This window comes from Melitaea cinxia, chromosome 4, assembly GCF_905220565.1.
Source record: "Melitaea cinxia chromosome 4, ilMelCinx1.1, whole genome shotgun sequence".
In the NCBI taxonomy this organism is placed as follows: Eukaryota; Metazoa; Arthropoda; class Insecta; order Lepidoptera; family Nymphalidae; genus Melitaea; species Melitaea cinxia.
Window position 1 is genome coordinate 12,972,736 of NC_059397.1, and position 19,685 is coordinate 12,992,420.

The 19,685-nt window shown below is 32.4% G+C and overlaps 1 protein-coding gene across 1 annotated transcript; it reads left to right on the plus strand.

Annotated features, from left to right (window-relative positions):
- The first annotated feature begins 1,513 nt into the window (after positions 1 to 1,513).
- Positions 1,514 to 15,159, plus strand: LOC123669918 (gamma-aminobutyric acid receptor subunit beta-like). Its single transcript, XM_045603435.1, has 10 exons — positions 1,514 to 1,620; positions 9,332 to 9,432; positions 10,245 to 10,312; positions 11,127 to 11,272; positions 11,755 to 11,912; positions 12,199 to 12,314; positions 12,622 to 12,790; positions 12,905 to 13,153; positions 13,857 to 14,045; positions 14,637 to 15,159. The coding sequence occupies exons 1-10, from the start codon at positions 1,514 to 1,516 to the stop codon at positions 14,810 to 14,812; spliced, it is 1,479 nt and encodes a 492-aa protein (XP_045459391.1). The 3' UTR covers positions 14,813 to 15,159.
- The last annotated feature ends 4,526 nt before the right edge of the window (positions 15,160 to 19,685 follow it).

Genomic DNA, 19,685 nt, shown 5'->3' on the forward strand with positions numbered 1-19,685 from the left:
GTATTTATGTTAACAACCAGGATCGACGACTTAGCCTGAGGTCAGTGAATCAGACCCACAAGGAAATATATCCGAACCAGAAAGAAATATTTGTACAAATCCAAATATGCATCCCGTGCGGGAATCGAACCCGCAAACCGTGTTTTATGCGATTACACACACGACTACACCAAAGCGATTGTTAAGGCGTGTAACGTTCTCTAAATAAGTGTGTTGCTTATCACAAAAACAATGCAATGAAGAGATAATGCAATAAAATACGGAAATGGATAAAGAAAATTTTAACACCTTACAGAATAAAATATATTTAAAAAAACGAGTGTGCTTTTGTGTGTTCACACGACTATAATAAAACTTTGTCAAAACGTAACTCTCTCTCTTATCTTCACTAACTTACACGTATGTCTCACACTTTTCGTAACGCTCTCGTCACGCATTCACCAGCTTACTTCCCCAGTCAAGCGTGCGTAAAAAAAGTTTTATTTCAAAAAATCGGTATAAAATATTTCACGTTTTTCATAGCGTCCAAAGGGTTGATCTTTTATTTTTTAGCGCCAATGGTATTTTCTATTGGTATCTAGAGTATTGCGATTCGTATTACGATTAGATCGTTTTACTCAACTTTATTGGATTGGAAAAAATATTATATAGGATCAGTTGAAGTCATGAAAAAAATCTTCACCCCGCTGCGCCGTAGTTATTTCAATATGAAACATTTATTGCTTGTAACTTTGAATTTGTTATATTTGTAATGTTTACAGGTTTACGGATGAAATATTTTGAATGCACATATCGCAATATTGATCAAAATTTAGCAAACGAATATAATATTTATTCATCATCTATCACCAATGACATGTCTAATCTACCGGCGGACGCGTCGCGTCTTCAAATAACTTCCGCACCTGCCGGTTGCGCGCCAGCTTCGCATGGCATTCCTAAAATATGCATTCAGTTACTTTATAAACTGAAAATCTATCTCCTACGTTTTAGAAGCATTTTCGCAACAAGAAAGTTTTGAATATAGACGAATTTCTTTCTGAAAGATAAAGGACGGAAAATAGGCTAAAGTTATAATGAAGATTCATTATAACTTCTATTTAAGTCATCAGGTACCACCACCCTACCCTATGCCTTTTCCTTAGTTTTAGTTATGTTTATTATTAATTAATTTACTATTCTTACTAAGTTTTATCCATGAAACATTTGGGCGGGATGAATTATTTGCTAAAAGTATGGGAGTTACAAAGTTATAATGTCCATTGTGGAGGCGTGGCGCACGCGCGACGGCACTCCGCGCGTCAAAGCCGTGGCAGCCACTCATGCCTCGCCGCGATCGCATACTGCGATAAGTTACATTGCGTTTCGCGAGCCGTAACTCTTTACTTTATGTTAATGAGTTTGGTCTAAAAGTTTTAAAGTCGTAATGTGGGGTTTGAAGGACTTAAGGCTGGTGAGCGTGCGGTGCCGGTGATCGCGCGATGCGGCGACAGTCGCGCGTCTCGACCGCGCGATGAGCGCGAGTCGGAACCCTCCCGCGCGTTCAGCTCGCCTGCACGCGCGCTACTTACCACGGCTTATGTTTATTTTCCTGCTGTTTCTTTCTTTAGTACAAGCCCAGTAAGTATTATTTTGTACGAGTATATCTGCTAAAGTTGAAAAAAAAATATATATTTCTGATTTTGGTGTGTAAAAAAGAACTGATTAAACTCAAAACAAAAGAATAAGATACCTCTTTGTTTTATTGAACAACAAAAAAAAAAACAAGATATTGATAAACAATTGTGCTTTAAATTTCTGTTACAGATTGCATATAATTCAATTATAAACAAAAACTATTATAGGTACCTTTCTGAAATTGTTGTAAAAAAATAAAGACCTAAATAACGTTATTAATGTTATTAATGGTTTCTTGAGATAAACTTCTTGGCGACGGCCGACGGTAACGTAAACTATTCCACAAATTTCGTTTATTCGTGGTTATCCTTATCATCATTAAAATTAGATACAGCTTAAGCATTAAAATTGCGATATTAGATTATTATAGTAGGTACATTATAGTACTATTTAATGTTAACAAAAATTCCAAATATCTAAATCCACGAGAGTTGTAAGTACTGACCACAATTACTACTAACACTATAAAGTACTGACTGTTAAAATGTTTGGAATAATTAATAATAAATAAATATATATATATATATATATATATATATACATGTATACCTGCTTGTAATAGGTTTTGCATCTGCTTCTAATAGATTTCCGACCGCTACCTCAAGTTAATTTCATAATGGATTTAGGGATTCTTCTCGCTAAATTGCAATTCTGTCTAAGCCAGAGGGAATCTCATTTAAATAACTCTTGTAAGTGAATAGATACATATGTACAAGAGTAATTTCAAAGGGATTTCTTCATCTACATGTGATAAATAAAACACTGAATAATACCTTTCCGACCTAAAAATTTATATTAAGCTCAGTCTGAACTTCATGTCGGGAGCAGTTCGTTAAATTTCATCAACTTCCGTGGTTTTTATGAAACTTTTTTTCCCTTTGATAACTTTTTTATAAATAATTTTACTTTATAAAAATAACTCTCAAATAAACTCAGAAATATATTATTTGGTACGGTGTTTTTTTTACAAAGTATATAATAGAATGCCACCAGTTATTATATATTAATAACTGTGTTTGCTCGCAAACGAAAAAAAAACCGACTTCAATTACATCGACGAGTAATACAACGTAGATCGACGAAAAAATAGTCAAGTAACAACGCATTATCAAAGATTACTCAAAAAGTAGTTATCAGATCTCGATGAAATTTGAATGTGACCACATGATAAACATCGGCTTTCGATTAAATTAAAAATTATTAAAATCGGTACACCTAATAAAAAGTTATTGCGGATTTTCAAGAAGTTTCCTCGATTTCTCTGGGATCCCATCATCAGATCCTGGTTTCCTTATCATGGTACTAAATTATGGATATTTTCTTTCCAACAAAAAAAGAATTATCAAAATCGGTACACCTAGTAAAAAGTTATTGCAGATTTTCAAGAGTTTCCCTCGATTTCTCTAGGATCCCATCATCAGATCCTGGTTTCCTTATCATGGTACTACACTTGGGATATCTCCTTTCCAACAAAAAAAGAATTATCAAAATCGGTACATCCAGTAGAAAGTTATGCGGTATAATACAACGTAGGTCGACGAAAAAAGCGTCAAGTAAAAACGCATTATTAGATATAGCTCGAAAAGTAGTTGTTAGATCTCAAATAATTTTAAATGGGACCAATTGGCACACACCACCTTTCGATTAAAAGAAAATTTGTCGAAATCGGTCCACACGGGCAAAAGTTCTGATGTAACATACATAAAAAAAAATACAGTCGAATTGAGAACCTCTTCCTTTTTTGGTAGTCGGTTAAAAACATTATAAGGTACTACCTATAATTTGCTTTGTGACACAAAATCTAACTTTATTCTGTTTAACGAATTAAAAAAAAAAAACTATGTGGTGTCATGGGACATCAGGTAGGAACGAAGTTCCTTCGGATAGTATAGAAGCAACACAATTTGAAAAAAAAAAATGTTGAATTTCATATATATTTTCTAGTTCTTGATTCTTTTTTAATTTTGTTGATTGGTTTTTAATTAAGTACATAAAAGTATTTACGAAATTTAGTATTTTAGAAAATAACAAATACCGTAAAATAAAATAAATCAAACACAACAATAATAATAATAATAATGAATATTTAAGTGAAATAAAAAAAAAACATATCTTTATTTATTTTTATCGACAGTATAAAATTACATAAATAATTTTAAAAAAGTTTACTAGTAATATTTTAGTTTTACAAACGTCATATTATACAGTCGTGTGACTGATATTACGTCACTTCCGTTATATATTATTTTTCTTACGGTTTTAGTATTACATTTTTTTCAATTCGGTCGCCCAGCCAAATGTCAAGCCTGCCGTAAGGAACTTCGTTCCAAAAATAAAATACCTTTCAGAAAGGCCTAGTTTAAATAAAGAAATAACTAAAATTTTATAAGATAAACCATTTAAGAGACCTATTTATATGAATATAATACATGGAGTAAAAATATTCAACAAAAAAGTTTATCAATGGTTTTAAAATGTATAAGCATTCCTTTTTATATATTCCAAAAACGTGTTAATCTAAATCTACCTTTATGTGCGGGCAAAATTTCATTTTTTATTTGAGTTATGTCATTTGTATATGTACGTTAATTATTAAAAACCTTATTGTGAACTGAACTTAAAGAATGCGTATGTGTATATTAAACGCTTCAATTCTCTTGTAAAGCATGAACATTAATGCTCAAGCAGTTTATACAAAGCTTTCATGTGAAATAAGAAAAGAAAATGATGTCAGCTCCGTAGTTACTATGCCTGTACCCAAAAGTAAAATATTGATGTATAGCGATGAATTGGGTAAAAATATAAGTACAAGGTTGAACCATGTATATAGTAACCGTGTAATTGCCAACTTTTGTATGCCAGTTGCCGCAGGGGGTGAAATAATGGATAATATACTAAACTGTAAGTTTAAATTTTCCACTACCTTAATATTACTATTCGGCAGAAGAGGGATTTCAAAACAATAGCAGTATCCTTTTATTTCAATAAATTATGTAGACTTAAAGTATAAAAGATTATTTTGTTTACATTTCCCTACATTAAGGATAACTGCAATGGAAATAAAATAAGATACAAATTAAATCTTTTGTTATATAATAACACATACAGAAAAGATATTTAAATTAATCGTCATAAACTCAGTTTTTTAAATTGATTCATTTTTGATGAGACAGGATAGGATTCTATCTAATTATTTTTTCAAACAAAGCATATTTGCTATCACAACATTTACTTATTGACATGGGTATAAATTTACCAGCTGCTTCTTTTGACCAGTCAAAAACATTGACATTCTCCTTTAGTACTACTTCTAGTGATAATAATTTAAATTAAGTAAGCAGACAACAGAGACAAAAGTCTCTTGCTATCAATTAAAAATAAAGAGTCATATATTAAGCAAAAAATATTTATGTAACAAGCATTGTTTAAACTTGGTGCATGAAAACATACACGGCCTTTTGGGTAAGGAGCTTGAACTCTTTTTGAATAAATATAATGTTAATTTAATTTCTATTACCGAACACTGGCTTAATGAATACCAGGTTGTTTTTAACTTTGATAAGTACCAGGTTGCCAGTTCGTTCTTTCAGAAGACATCCGTACACGGTGGCTCATTAGTCAAAGTAAATAAAGACCTAAAATTTAAGGAACGTAGAGATATCGTAAGCCTTTCATAACAAATATGGAGGTATATGCGGTCATATAAACAGTGTGTTTAAGACTGTATTAATAGCAAAAATAATATCTCCTAAGTATTGTAAGTCATTCAATGATTAAGCGACTCCGGGAATCTATAAAAGTAGGCAAAAATTATATGATCTCTTACATGAGAAATCAAACACAGAAATTATATAATTGTAAAGATATTCGCTCAAAATTTTTAATATTTTTACCATTTTGAAAGTATTTTTGAGACAAAATAGAATGATTTTGTAAAAACAAAGTAAACTGTTATGTTGCGTTTTCGAAAACGAAGCCTAACGCATCGAGCCATACGGAACCATACGGTCCGGGACTCGGGAGCCAGGTACAAATTTGGTCAATTATGACCTTCCATTAGAAACTTCGTACAACGCATTAGGGATTTATGTGGGACTGGCGTATATGGTCAGCTGACTGTATTTTTCCTTCAAGATATTAGGTAAACTATAATCTGACAAATTTTAAAGTGAGAGAAAATGACAATAAAAAACTTTTTTTTCCTCCTGCGTCATGAAAATCTGTCAATGGCTCTCAGACCAGTAAGTCAGGTCGACGCCAAGAGATAAAGTAAAAATTCCACTCTTTTACGATTTGGCTAGAGTGTATAAGAGTACGCATTTATCTATCTTATCAGAATCCAATACACAAACATTGATCATGAATAATAATTGGTGCAAGTTACATATAGAGTTCCGAATTTCACCGTTAGTCTCGGATGTTGTCAGCGCTAACTAACAAATCTTCTTCTCAAGAAGGTTTGGAGGTGCATTGGATGTACCGAAATCTATGTAACTATCCTTGCAAATGACTGGATAGGATTCAAAATACATTGGATTCAAAACATTTAGAAATTGTATCATAGGGTTTGTAGCACTGATGAAAGTTAAGGAAATTTTATTTGTCACCTCTGCCAGTTAAAAAAAGAAATGCACGACCCGCCTACCTTTATCGACATAGACGCATACTGGTAAGAGTACTTGTAAGATTACGCTATGCCCATTTTTTATTATATATATTCTTTATTGCACTTTAAAAAAATCATAATTACAAGTCATTTTTACAAAAAATGTTGGCAAGGGCGAACTTATCTCTGTAAGAGATCTCTACCAGTCTACCCATGGTGGTGAGAGAAGATGTTATCGCGGGACTCATAAGCGCATTTGTGATAAAGTGAAAAAACAAACTGAACAAAAAGTTAAAAATAATAAAAAAAAATCCATATACATACATACCCACATACATAAATACATACATACACACATACATACATACACATATACATACATAAATACATACATACACACATACATACATATATTGAGAGTACAACAATTATGAGAGGTTCATAGCTTCGGAGAGAAGATGTTTCCTTAGCCTGTCCTTGAAAGCATAAATTGAAGTGCTGTCTTGGATCACTCTCGGTAAATGATTCCAAAGTTTTGCAGCGCGTATTGTGAATGAATTGAGGAGGAAGTTGGTGTTATGTCTGGGGACTTCGAGCATCGATGTGACGCAAGACCTTCTAGATCGTGTTGGGGTAGGAGAAAGAAGGAAACGGGACCGAAGGTAGGAGGGAGCATTTTGGTCATGGAGTATGTTATAGAGAAAAGAAAGGATGTGCATATCACGGCGAAGTTGGATTGGGAGCCACTTAAGTTGAGTGCGAAATTGGGTGATGTGATCGTATTTACGTAAACCAAAGATGAAGCGTATCGCAAGATTTTGTAGACGCTCTAATTTATTAAGTAGCTCCTTTGTCACATCTAAATAGCACACATCTGCATAATCGAGGATAGGTAAAAGAAGGGATTGCGCAAGCAGAATTTTGGTTTGAAAGGGAAGAAAGTATTGGAGACGCTTAAGAGAGTGGAAGGTGTAGTGCATCCTTCGGCTGACTTCGTTGACATGAGCTATCCACGATAAGTTTTTGTCCAAAATCAAGCCTAGGTTTCTAACTTTGTCGCAGTATGGTATCGGTGTGCCACAGTACAAGACTGGAGGTACTATTTCCCAGGCAATACGGTTTCTCAAACGGCTGCTACCGATAATTATTGCTTGAGATTTTACTGGATTTATAATAAGTCCAAACGAATTGGCCCATTGACAGATTGCAGCTAGGTCCTTGTTAAGGAGATTGATAGTCTCTGCAACTCAGTCAGTCCAAAGTGACGGTATATTTGTAAATCGTCTGCATACAGGTGGAAGGGAGAAGAAATAGCACTGGAGATGTTGTTAATAAATATAGAAAAAAGTAACGGGCAAAGTACACCGCCTTGTGGGACACCAGCAGTAAGGGTCAACCAATTCGATGAGTTAAAATCAGTCCTTACAGACTGCTGACGTCCCGAAAGATATGAGTGAAACCAGTCAATGCAAGTGGGGGAGATGTTAACTGCACGAAGAGTGCCAAGAAGTATTTTTGTTATATTGAGATACAAAACGTAGTTTTTTATTTTCTATATTTCTTCATTCATTCATTTAAAGATTTTTAAATTGTAGACGTAACGAATACTTAGTTGATTTCCTAGACTAGATTACCCCAATAGGCAAATTTTGTAGACATGTATTATATACATTTGACAGTATTTAGTATCTCCTTTCTTAAGTAATATGACTTAGTTGTTCGAACTTATTCAACTTGCATAGAGACGATAAAATAAAAACATGTTAAAGCAAATCTGGGTTAAGTGGGAAACATGGAATAAATTAAAATGATTTTTTTTTGTCATTTGTCGATCTCAAAATTATTAATGAGGAATAAAATCAGCAATTACATTAAATAAGTAATTGACTGTATTGATCTATAAATAAATATTCACACAATACACACACGGTCGTGGTTCTTAAAGTAAGCAACTTAATGCTTGTGTTATAGGTAACAGCCGACTAGTATAGCTACATTTTTTTTCGATTATACATACTTATAAATAATATATATATATTTATATTACACCTAGACTTGGGGTGGGAATCGAACCCATATCTCCCGGAGCTGAAAGCAGGGTCACTACAAACTGCGTCAACGGGCTAGTCAATTGATCACAGGCTCGATCATCGCTCAGGACAAATATTTGTGTAGGCCATATAAATTCTTGGCATGATCTAGACGTGTGCCTAGAGATTGTGTTGTATGTGTTTCCCGACTCCTGAAACACAGAAGTACATAATATACTAGCCGATAGAAGTACATCTTTCTAAGTGCCGATGAGTGAGAGGCCTATTTAATATTCATTACTTACCCTAACCTATCATATTATGCACATTTTTTCATAACATTTTTATTCACCGACCACTTGAATAATTTGTGCTTAGCCTATGTATGTATACTGAGACAATCATTACAGCCTATACAGTCCACTGCTGGACATAGGCCTCCACAAGTTTACGCCAAAAATAGCGTGAACTCATGTGTTTTGCCCATAGTCACCACGCTGGGCAGGCGGGTTGGTGACCGCAGTACTGGCTTTGTCGCACCGAAGACGCTGCTGCCCGTCTTCGGCCTGTGTATTTCAAAGCCAGCAGTTGGATGGTTATCCTGCCATCGGTCGGCTTCTTAAGTTCCAAGGTGGTTGTGGAACCTTGTTATCCCTTAGTCGCCTCTTACGACACCCACGGGAAGAGAGGGGGTGGCTAAATTCTTTAGTACCGTAGCCACACAGCAATAGCACTGAGACAATGCGACTCGCAAATTTACACTACTAAGTAGCCCTTGTAGAATAAAATAAAATAAATATGTTTAAGAAACACACGTGACCATGTTGCTAAAATATGCCTGTGTTTTTGGTAACAGTCGTCTGATATAGAAACTTTTTTATAAACTCAAATAAAAATATACACAACACCCAGACTCGGGGCACAACATCCGGAGCTGAAACCACTGCAAGCTGTTCCAACGGGCTAGATGAATATATAGTTTAGTTTCTATTCTTATGTTTTTAATATTTTGTTTCAGACCTGAGCGTGCTGTGGCATTTGATCACTTGGAGAACGTCACTCATACGGTTACCCGGATTCTCGACGGCTACGATATCCGTCTACGTCCTAACTTTGGCGGTATGTAAGCAAGTTCGGGTAGGAAGTGAAAACAATTTTACTATTTAATGATTATTGGCTTACCTTTTTATCCAAAATTATAATTTATTCTCAAATAGGGATAGAAGACAATATACTATGTTAAAAATAGGTCATCGTAAGTACCTGAATTCATCTATGTGTATTTTTTAAGAATTTTTCTAATATTATATTATATATATTCATAATTACAATTAGATAGATTAATATTCCCAATTAATTCTACTTAATATGTAGTATAGTATACTATTCTAAAATTGTAATTAGGATATAGCTGTTTTGAGGTAATAATGATTATTATATGAAAACCGTAGATAAAATTGTGTAAATGTTATAATAAATCATATAAAATTGGCACAATCTTTGCTTAAAAAGGAACATAAATATATAAAGCACACTAGCGTTTTAAAGAAATGCATAACATTTTGACGTTCTTACACAGCGCTAAGTCGATAGCTTCGCTTTCACTAAGAATATGTACTAATGTAGTAGATACAGATTGGATGTAGGTGTAGTAGAATTTCATAAAATTTTGATGACATATTATCTAGTACATATTAGCAATAACACCCAAATGTGTTAAAAGCAGTAAGGAACTTCAAAATAAACACGACTCTAACTCAGCAGTTTAAGCCTCACATAACACGTAACTCTAGGACGCACATTATTTATTACATTCCCAAGGCATGTAGATTTAATATATTCAACTCTGTAAACACGCTATGATTCGTCAGCGATCCATTTAACTCGCATCTGAGTACTGCTTCCTTGCACAAAATGTTATTACTCCGCAGGCAATCCGCTTTACGTCGGCATGGATTTAACCATTGCTAGTTTCGACGCTATATCCGAAGTTAACATGGTGAGTTATAGTTTTTAATAAGATCTTAATAGGATAAAAAGAGATTTTTTATTTTAAAATACAATTTTTTTTATGTCACTAGGTCGGCAAACAAGCGTACGGCTCACCTGATGGTAAGCGACTACCGTAGCTTATAGACACCTGCAACACCAGAAGCATCGCAAGCGCGTTGCCGACCCAATCCCCAATCCCCCCAGGAGCTCTGGTCACCTTACTCACCAACAGGAACACAATACTGCTTGAAAACAGTATTATTTAGCTGTGGTCTTCTGTAAGATCGAGGTACTACCCCAGTCGGGCTGCTCTATATTTTGAGCAGGAAATTCCAAAAATGTTACTTAATAATGACTACTCCACCCGATTTAAGTATTTTTTCTTATATTATTTATATTATGCATTCAATCTGTTGCGATGAGTTTTCATATTATGATCATTTGTTTTAATGAATCATATTTGCGACTTTCCAAGAAAATATAATTAATAAAAATATCTTGAGTTTCGGAAGTAAGTTGAATGTGACGCGTCAACAATTCACCGTCGAGATCGCTTTACAGACAAAACAGGGGTGTACTCAATCGCTCGTTGTAATTCATTAAGCTTTTAATAGCGAAAAGAGAGCAAGGCCGTGGCACTTGACATAATTCTGTCGTCGATGACCGAAGAGCAAAGTTGAGTCAGCAAATCGATGGAATCTTTAAGCAGTTTTTATTGAATCGTACCTAGCTTACCTTAAAAAATTTAGGTAACGCCAGAGCCGTAACGTCCCTTAATAAAGCATCGGTACCTTATCATTTCTATTTAAATGTACTTTCAGGACTATACAATAACCCTTTATCTAAATCAATATTGGAAGGATGAAAGGCTGGCTTTCGGTTTACAAGAAGAGGTCCTTACCTTATCCGGAGACTTTGCTGATAAAATTTGGGTGCCGGATACATTCTTTGCAAATGATAAGAATAGGTAAGCTCTTCAATATTCAAGATGCTTATCTACATAACACAATTGTATCACATATGGTACATAAATTTTTTTGGCGTATAAGTTAGGGTATATTTTTTTGTAATCACTTTAGCCTATCGCAGTCCACTGCTGGACATAGGCCTCCACAAGATCGCTCCAAAAATGGTATGAACTCATGTGCGTTGCTCTAGTCACCACGCTGGGCAGGCGAATTGGTGACGGCAGGGCTGGCTTTATCACACCGAAGACGCTGCTGCCCGTCTTCGGCCTGTGTATTTCAAAGCCAACAGTTGGATGGTTATCCAGTCATCGGTCGGCTTTTTAAGTTCCAAGTTGGTAGTGGAACTGTGTTATCCCTTAGTCACCCCTTACAATACTCACCGAAAGAGAGGGGCTATATTCTTTACTGCCGCAACCACACAGCATATTTTTGTAAATTCGATCAATATTAAGAATGAATCCGAAAATTGTGTATGTTACAGTTTTCTCCACGATGTAACGGAACGTAACAAGCTGGTACGCCTCGGCGGCGACGGAAGCGTGACTTACGGCATGCGTTTCACGGCCACCCTCGCTTGCATGATGGACTTGCATTACTACCCCCTTGATAGCCAGAACTGCACCGTCGAGATTGAAAGCTGTGTGACTCTATATTCTCAATCCAGCTCACCATTACTCGCTTGCTTCGTCTGTTGAGTTTAAAGTTTTTTGTTAGAGCAAGCGTATTTTTTATGGTTGAGCCGTAATGTTTTATCAATATAGCTTTTTATGTCATGACAAGTGTGATAATCATGTGAATAAATTATATGGGTTTATATAGTTTTTCGCTATGTTTGCAAAGAGCTCAATAGCTTCTTGTAACGAAATACATTTACATTTGGATATTTTTAAAGTCATAGCCTACTAACGTAAATCTTATCATGTAGATGGCTACACAGTATCAGACGTGGTGATGTATTGGAAGGAAACACCAGTACGAGGTGTCGAAGATGCTGAACTGCCGCAATTTAGTATTCTGGGACATGAGACTAATGACAGAAAGGTAAGATAACTTAGATCCAAATATTCCGATATTCCACTGCCAAAAAAGAGCATACATAGCTAGTCATTTATTTTGCATACTGGTTTATAACAACACAAGTTATAATGAGTCTTAATGTCAAATTTATCACTTGCATAATTGGTATATCTGGTTTAGATTTTAATATATTCCCTTCTGGTATCGAAGAACCTATTTTATCTAAAATTTCGGTGATAAGACTTTGGAATGTGCTCCTGTTTTCAAGTTGTAACTTAGTCTATAAATTGTAACATAGATAATAAATCTACTAAACACTGTGACATTTCAGGAGAAGTTGGCTACAGGCGTTTATCAACGATTATCTCTCAGCTTTAAGTTACGCAGGAATATTGGATACTTTGTATTCCAAACCTACCTTCCAAGTATTTTGATTGTAATGCTATCTTGGGTATCATTTTGGATTAACCATGAGGCTACTTCGGCTAGAGTAGCTTTAGGTAAAAATTTATTTTGAAATCACTTTAACTAACTAATAATTTTGTACTTATTTAATTTTCCTTAGATTGAAATTGTATTTTATTGTTAAAATATAAAATTGCATTTTTGTTTAGGTATCACAACTGTTCTTACGATGACTACTATAAGCACAGGAGTGCGAAGCAGTCTGCCCCGCATATCTTATGTGAAGGCAATCGATATCTACCTTGTTATGTGCTTCGTATTTGTATTTGCTGCGTTACTCGAATACGCCGCAGTTAATTACACGTACTGGGGTGCTCGAGCAAGAAAACGAGCCAAATTAAAAAACCGCGAGCAAATCTCTACTAGCACTAGTATGGATAAGGAATTCAAATCCAGCGGTAAATCTTATTTGATTAACATTTCACTATCAATTTTTATGTAAATAAAATAAAAAGATATTCCTTAAAGATTTGTCATAAAAGAAATTACGTGTGTTGGCTTGTAACTGTCGATTAAAATTTTTATTTAAACCTTATTAAATAAAATTAATTCAAGTATTATTTTTATGTCTTCCCTTTTACTTTCTTTTTAAGCTGTATGTTTTAGTTTATAAAATACGGTAAACGTGTAGCTTCTAGTGATTCTGATAATTGTAAATTCTCGCAAACAAAAAAAAACCGACTTCAATTACATCGACAAGTAAACGTAAGTAGACGAAAAAATAGTCAAGTAAATACGCGTTATCAAAAATTACTCAAAAAGTTGTTATCAGTAAAAAATAGTCAAGTAAAAACGCATTGTTAGATATAACTCGAAAAGTAGTTGTTAGATCTCAAATAAATTTAAGTGGGACCAAATGACACACACCACCTTTCGATTAAAAAAAAACTTTGTCGAAATCGGTCCACCCAGTCAAAAGTTCTGAAGTAACATATATAAAAAAAAAATACATTCGAATTGAGAACCTTCTCCTTTTTTGGAAGTTTGTTAAAAATTAAGGACAACCTGACAGTTGTGCTGCTTGTCTCTATAAAAATACTTATAGGTAAATACCTAATAGGTACTGGCATTTTTGGTGATATCCTTTATTCTTTTTCAAAGGTGCTCACTCCCCCGAAGAGATTATAGCACTGCGTGAGTACACGACTACCGCTGGTCGCGTGTCGCCGCTACCAAGCCTCCGGTCCCGACCGCTACCACCGACCACCGGCGCACCACCGTCGCTGCGGCTACAAAGGGATTACACCAACCTGCGCTATCGAACACGACCACATTCGAGAAATTCAAGAAGTAAGTTATTTTTCTTTTGTCGGTGACAGGTTTCAGGCTTCCATGAGCTACGGTATCCGCTTACCACCAGACGAACCGTATGCTTGTTTGCCACCTTTATAATATAAAATTTAATGGTTATTAATAGCCAACCTTATTATTAAGACTCCGCTTTCTGCCTGTCACAAGGCCGCCTTTAAAGTAACAATCTCAAAATAAATAAAAAAGTAGATACTGTACGAAGCTCGCAAGGAGCGAGACGAAAAATGCGAGATGAAAAAAAAATATTTTCTTATCGGTCACTACGCTCAAAAAGTGTAACTTGAATTAATATCAAAGAAAAAAATATCGCATAAATTAAAAATAAATACGTAACTATTTAACGACGACTTATTTATACTATATGTTAACTAAGTACCTACTTATAAGGCGAATATTTGTATTATACATTTATTATGTTGTTCTCATGAAAGTGAATTTTCTTTTTGAGAATAAATTCTTTAAACCTAACTATAATTACATAAGTTGATAAAAAATGCTATGCAATAGCTTTACCACGGCAGTCCCCGAGTGCCACACGTTTTTTTTAACAGTTAATTGTTTTTCTTTCAGATGGAACCAACAAACCAAGAATGATACATGCCCTGAAACGCGGCGCCACCGTAATAAAATCTTCGATGCCCAAGATACGTGACGTAAATGTCATTGACACGTATTCCCGCGTGATATTTCCTATCTGCTTTTTAATTTTTAACACTATCTATTGGTTATTTTACATATTCGAGTAACTCCTACTCGAATATGTAAATACATTCATCTTCATGTAAGAACCTAGATAAAATTTAACTTTTAAATCTTGCAGGCGTTAAAGAATTCAATATCTATTTATTACATGTTTAAATTTATTCGTGTATAAAGTAGAAATACAAGCTTCTTACGTAGACGTATGTATATGCCCTGATATTATTGTCTCGATTTGTGTCTAATTCTGAAGCTACAAAGGTAACAATAATACAAAATACTTCGTAACACACGCACGAATAAAAAGAAAATATATCGACGCTTGAAAGGCAACCCTTACTAAGCGACATTCAGTAAACTTTACAGGAGAGCGATTTAAAGTACAAATATAAATTAAAAAAATCGTAAAAATTTACCTGTTTGATTAAAATGATGTTAACCCTCGTAGAAGTCATTTTTGTATAGCTATCCACATTGTTAAAATAATTAATAATATAAATATAAATTGTTAAATTCCTTATAAATTTTTCAATATTTTGTGATAAATTTTAATGTTAAATTTAATTGTTTTATATTTTTTATGATTTTTATAGTCGATTTTTTTTTCTGTGATTTAATTTAATATGAATTTGTTACATATAACTTTATTTGTATATTGTGCGTCTGTTTTCTTTTTGCGAATTGTGTGTAACACCTATAATTAAGGCAACACTTATACTTAATATTGTAAAAATTTATTCTTTTTTGTTCTTGTTAGTGTATGTCTTGTTGGTGTTAATGTTAAATAAATAAATAAATAAATAAATAAGACACCCGACACTTTTATAAACACCGGTTTGTGTCGGTTAGATAAAATTTACCTTATTACCTTTTATTTGATAAACAGGTAAATTTATCTAAATAATTACTGTAATATGTGCAGTAACATGCAAAAATAGGTAAACTTACTTAGTATAGAATTTTGGTACAGAAAGATTGATCTAAAAAGATCTGATAGTTTAAAATAAATCAAGTAAATTTACATGAGCATTTATTAATGATTTTTTGATTATGGAAATTCTATCTTAGTTATTAAAATTACACCAAACGTAACTTCGTAACTGACTAACCTAACCAAGAGCTCTAGGTAATTTTATTATGCACGACAATAAATTAAATAAATTATTATTGAATAATCATCTTTATTGAAAATTAAACAAACATGCGCCGTAGTGCCGACCATACAAAATAAATAATGAAACTAATCATGCAATAGTATTCAGTCTGAGATCATTTTTTTTATTGGAAAATTATTATCACAGTCGCAATTATAAATTACACTATCATCTTAATCACTCACTTTCAAAAAATATATAGCTCACATTTTTAGTAAATGAATTATGAATTTTTAATAAACTAACTATTAAAAATAGTAAACTAAACAAATAAAATTCTTGTAAAATAACAGCAAAATTAGTTGGAGTGATGATTAGTATAATTTTTTTTGACATAGTTCTTAAAATTGCAGTCCTTTATTCTAGTAATAATAACAAGGAACTGAGGATAAAAAAGAAATATTATGTTTTACAACTAAAAATATGTAAGCTCTAATATACTTCCACTTTATTTCAAGTTAACTTATACAAATGACACTGTCACAAAATATTTTAACAAGTTAAAATATATAAACCACATAAATTACAATTGAGGTAGTAGGTAAAATCTACTAAGTGGTTTCGAAGAAAAATTTCATAACAAGTGAAAATACGTAAATACAAATAAATGAAAAATTAAATACATGAAAACCACACAAGTTCATATTCCTAAGGTTAAGAATGTCGTAACTGCTGGATATTCTTAAAATAGCTTTTTTTTGGTTGTTTAGTAAGCACAAAATGTAGATCTAAACGAAATCACGCAATATCTAAGCGACAACAAAACTTGTCGTAGAGCTATGAGATATAGATCAAAAGACGCAGAAAAATCTGGCGATTCGAATGGTATATATAACTCATTTTACGGGTTTATGTCAGTTAGTATGGATTGCCTTTCAAGCGTCGATATGTATTATTAAGTTATAGTGTACGAGTAGATGAGTGTAGTTTCTGTATATACTGCTCAGTTCAATAAAAACAAATATTTCTTACCTAACGTAGCTAGTTACTAAAAAGATAATTTAAAATGAAGCTTGTAGAGATTAAGAAATAATAATAGCATGCAGATTGCAGTGTTTATTTCTCCAACCTCTGATCTCTATAGTATTCGTATATAATAATAAAACAACAACATATATTCATATAAAAACTATAAAATAAATTAATATAGCGTTAAGTTTACTCTGTTGTGCCAAATTTTATATTTTCCACTTAGGTATATGACCATTTAATTAAGTCAAATGTTGAAGCTTGTATTTAAATACGTAATTATTTATTTATTTAAAAAATGTGCCATAAACAAAAACTGCCATTTATAATATATATAATAAAAAGTTGATACATGATATAATAATTTAATCAAAAAAAAAAAAAAATATTGCGTTAAGTACAAAAAAAAAATCTATAGATTTATTTGCGCGTTTTTATTAAAAAAAGTGAGTAATATCAAGGTTTTAAAAATTGTAATGAAAATTAAAAAATGTTATACACTTTTCCATGTATGTTAGTATTAGATTTCTTTTAGGTAGCAAAATATCAATCATTTTAAAATAAAAGCGAAGTTTAGGATTTAAATTATAGTAAAAAGTAAAGTAAATTGGATTAGTGTTCAATATGTTTCGAATGTATATGTTGATTTGTTGAACAAGACATGGTAGAAAAATACATTACATTTACATATTAGAAACATCACTTTGACACTGTAAATATTTTAATATTTTTAAGACAATTGATAATAACTTTAAAGGAGATAAAATTGATGTTTCTATTAGTGATAACATGTAATTAAAATTCATTAATACGTTATAAAATAAAAGTAATGTCAAGTACATTTGTATTTTATTTAAAAATAAATACATAATCCTAAGCTACAAACGATAGGTACTTTTACACTGAGTTACAAAATACTGATAAATAGCTTTATTTCGTAACGGCAACTGGTTAATAGATACCTCACCTACTATGATAATATACATTACGTTACTATGATAATATAGTTAATATATTATAATTTTGAGATAAAGAATATTATGTTTAGTCAACGTTACGATAAGACCAGTTATTTTACTCGTATCTGGTTCTTCAACACACATAACCCGACTTATACAAAATAGTTGTTTTTTTCCTACAGAATAGATCATTTATATAATTTTTTATGATATAATTTTTTTTTATATATCAAGGGGGGAAACGAGTGACCGGATCCATTTGATGTTAAATGGTTACCTTCGCCCATGGATATCCGGAACATGCGGGTGTGTTGCCGTCGTTCTAACATACTTATTACCTTCGGTATAAATAAAAATTGATTGCAACATATAAAATGGATATTTGAAAATAGTTCGGTCAATGTAATTGATTTTTTGTCGTATTGATTTAAAGGATGTATATTTGAATATGTACGTAAGATCCATTGGTCCAAAATCGAGTAAAAATTATTACCTATAAGAAATTGATACTGAACATAAAAATTTTACTTATAATATTTTCATAACAACAACAACTAGCTGAAAACAAATTAACAATAAATAATCAACTCAATATAATAGTAGTCCAATGAAACATGATAATTCCATACGGACCATGAATATTGATAAAATATTTATTTATGTATTTAAATATTATTATATAAAATATTATTAATTTTTAAAAATATTATAATAGGCTACCATCCAACTACCCCTAGAATATATTCATAACACATATCAAAACGATTAAAGTGATAAGTGATGGGCGATGAGCATGGTCTTAAAGTTATACTTCTTCGTTTTCACTCTATGTTTATCTTCTTATTTTAAGACTAAGTGACAGACCAAGGAATAACTTTATTTATTATAAACGAAACTGTATATCAATACAGTGTCTTATCATGTCTCATTTGTTAAAATTGTTGAAATTGTTGGTCGGATTAGTGATTCAAAAATTCGTAACATCTTCATTTCCACAACTATCTAACCAATTTACTGTATGCAGCTGGTTTGTAAAACAAAACTCAAAGTAACAAAAAAAAAAAAAAGAAAAAAAAAAAAACAATTAGAATTATTTAATTCGATTTATTTTATAATATTTTATTTATCTTTATCTCCTAATCCCCTCTTTATAATACACAACATATTTATATTTATAAACCTGCTCCATTATTATTAGAGTATATTAATAAAATATTATTCAAAATTACATGAAGGTACATAAAATTATTATAATATTAATTGATACGTTACAACATTAATTATGATAAAAAAATAATTTTTTAGCTTAAAGTGTTTAAACACATTAACAAAAAATATAAGAAAGTAATATATTATGAAACGAATTAGAAAAACAGTTTGAACTACTAGCCCCCTAGACGTACCTAGCGCCTAAACACACATAGAGCCAAACTACAAAATCTCATTGTCTTTGCTTCAAATTCATGATTTTCCGAATTTAGATCTTTACATAAAATGAATCCAATAAAAATTACACATACAAAATAGTTGTAAAAATCTAATTTATAATGCAAATTATTTGGTGTTTAGCTTTAGTTCCGCATTACAGCTCTGCAATTCAAGTTGAACTAAGCTATCGCTGACATTGATTGAGGTTATGTGAAAACGGTCCGCATTTTTATTTCGCACCTCATCATTTACAAGTTAAACAGCTAGATTGTGTCGCAATGAGAATTTGTTACACAAAGTTTATACCTTAATGCATTGTTTAGTAATCTATAAATAGCTAACAGCAGAGGTGAGAGGTGTTTACGGGTGAATAGAATGTTTCTGTAAGTATTAGGTATTCTATGCTCTGT

Excerpts from the sequence above, each read along its gene's own strand:
- LOC123669918 (XM_045603435.1), top strand. The coding sequence starts at position 1,514 with ATGAGCGCGAGTCGGAACCCTCCCGCGCGTTCAGCTCGCCTGCACGCG. Across the intron at positions 9,433-10,244 it reads TCTACGTCCTAACTTTGGCG|GCAATCCGCTTTACGTCGGC; the intron begins GTATGTAAGCAA and ends ATTACTCCGCAG. Across the intron at positions 10,313-11,126 it reads CTATATCCGAAGTTAACATG|GACTATACAATAACCCTTTA; the intron begins GTGAGTTATAGT and ends ATGTACTTTCAG.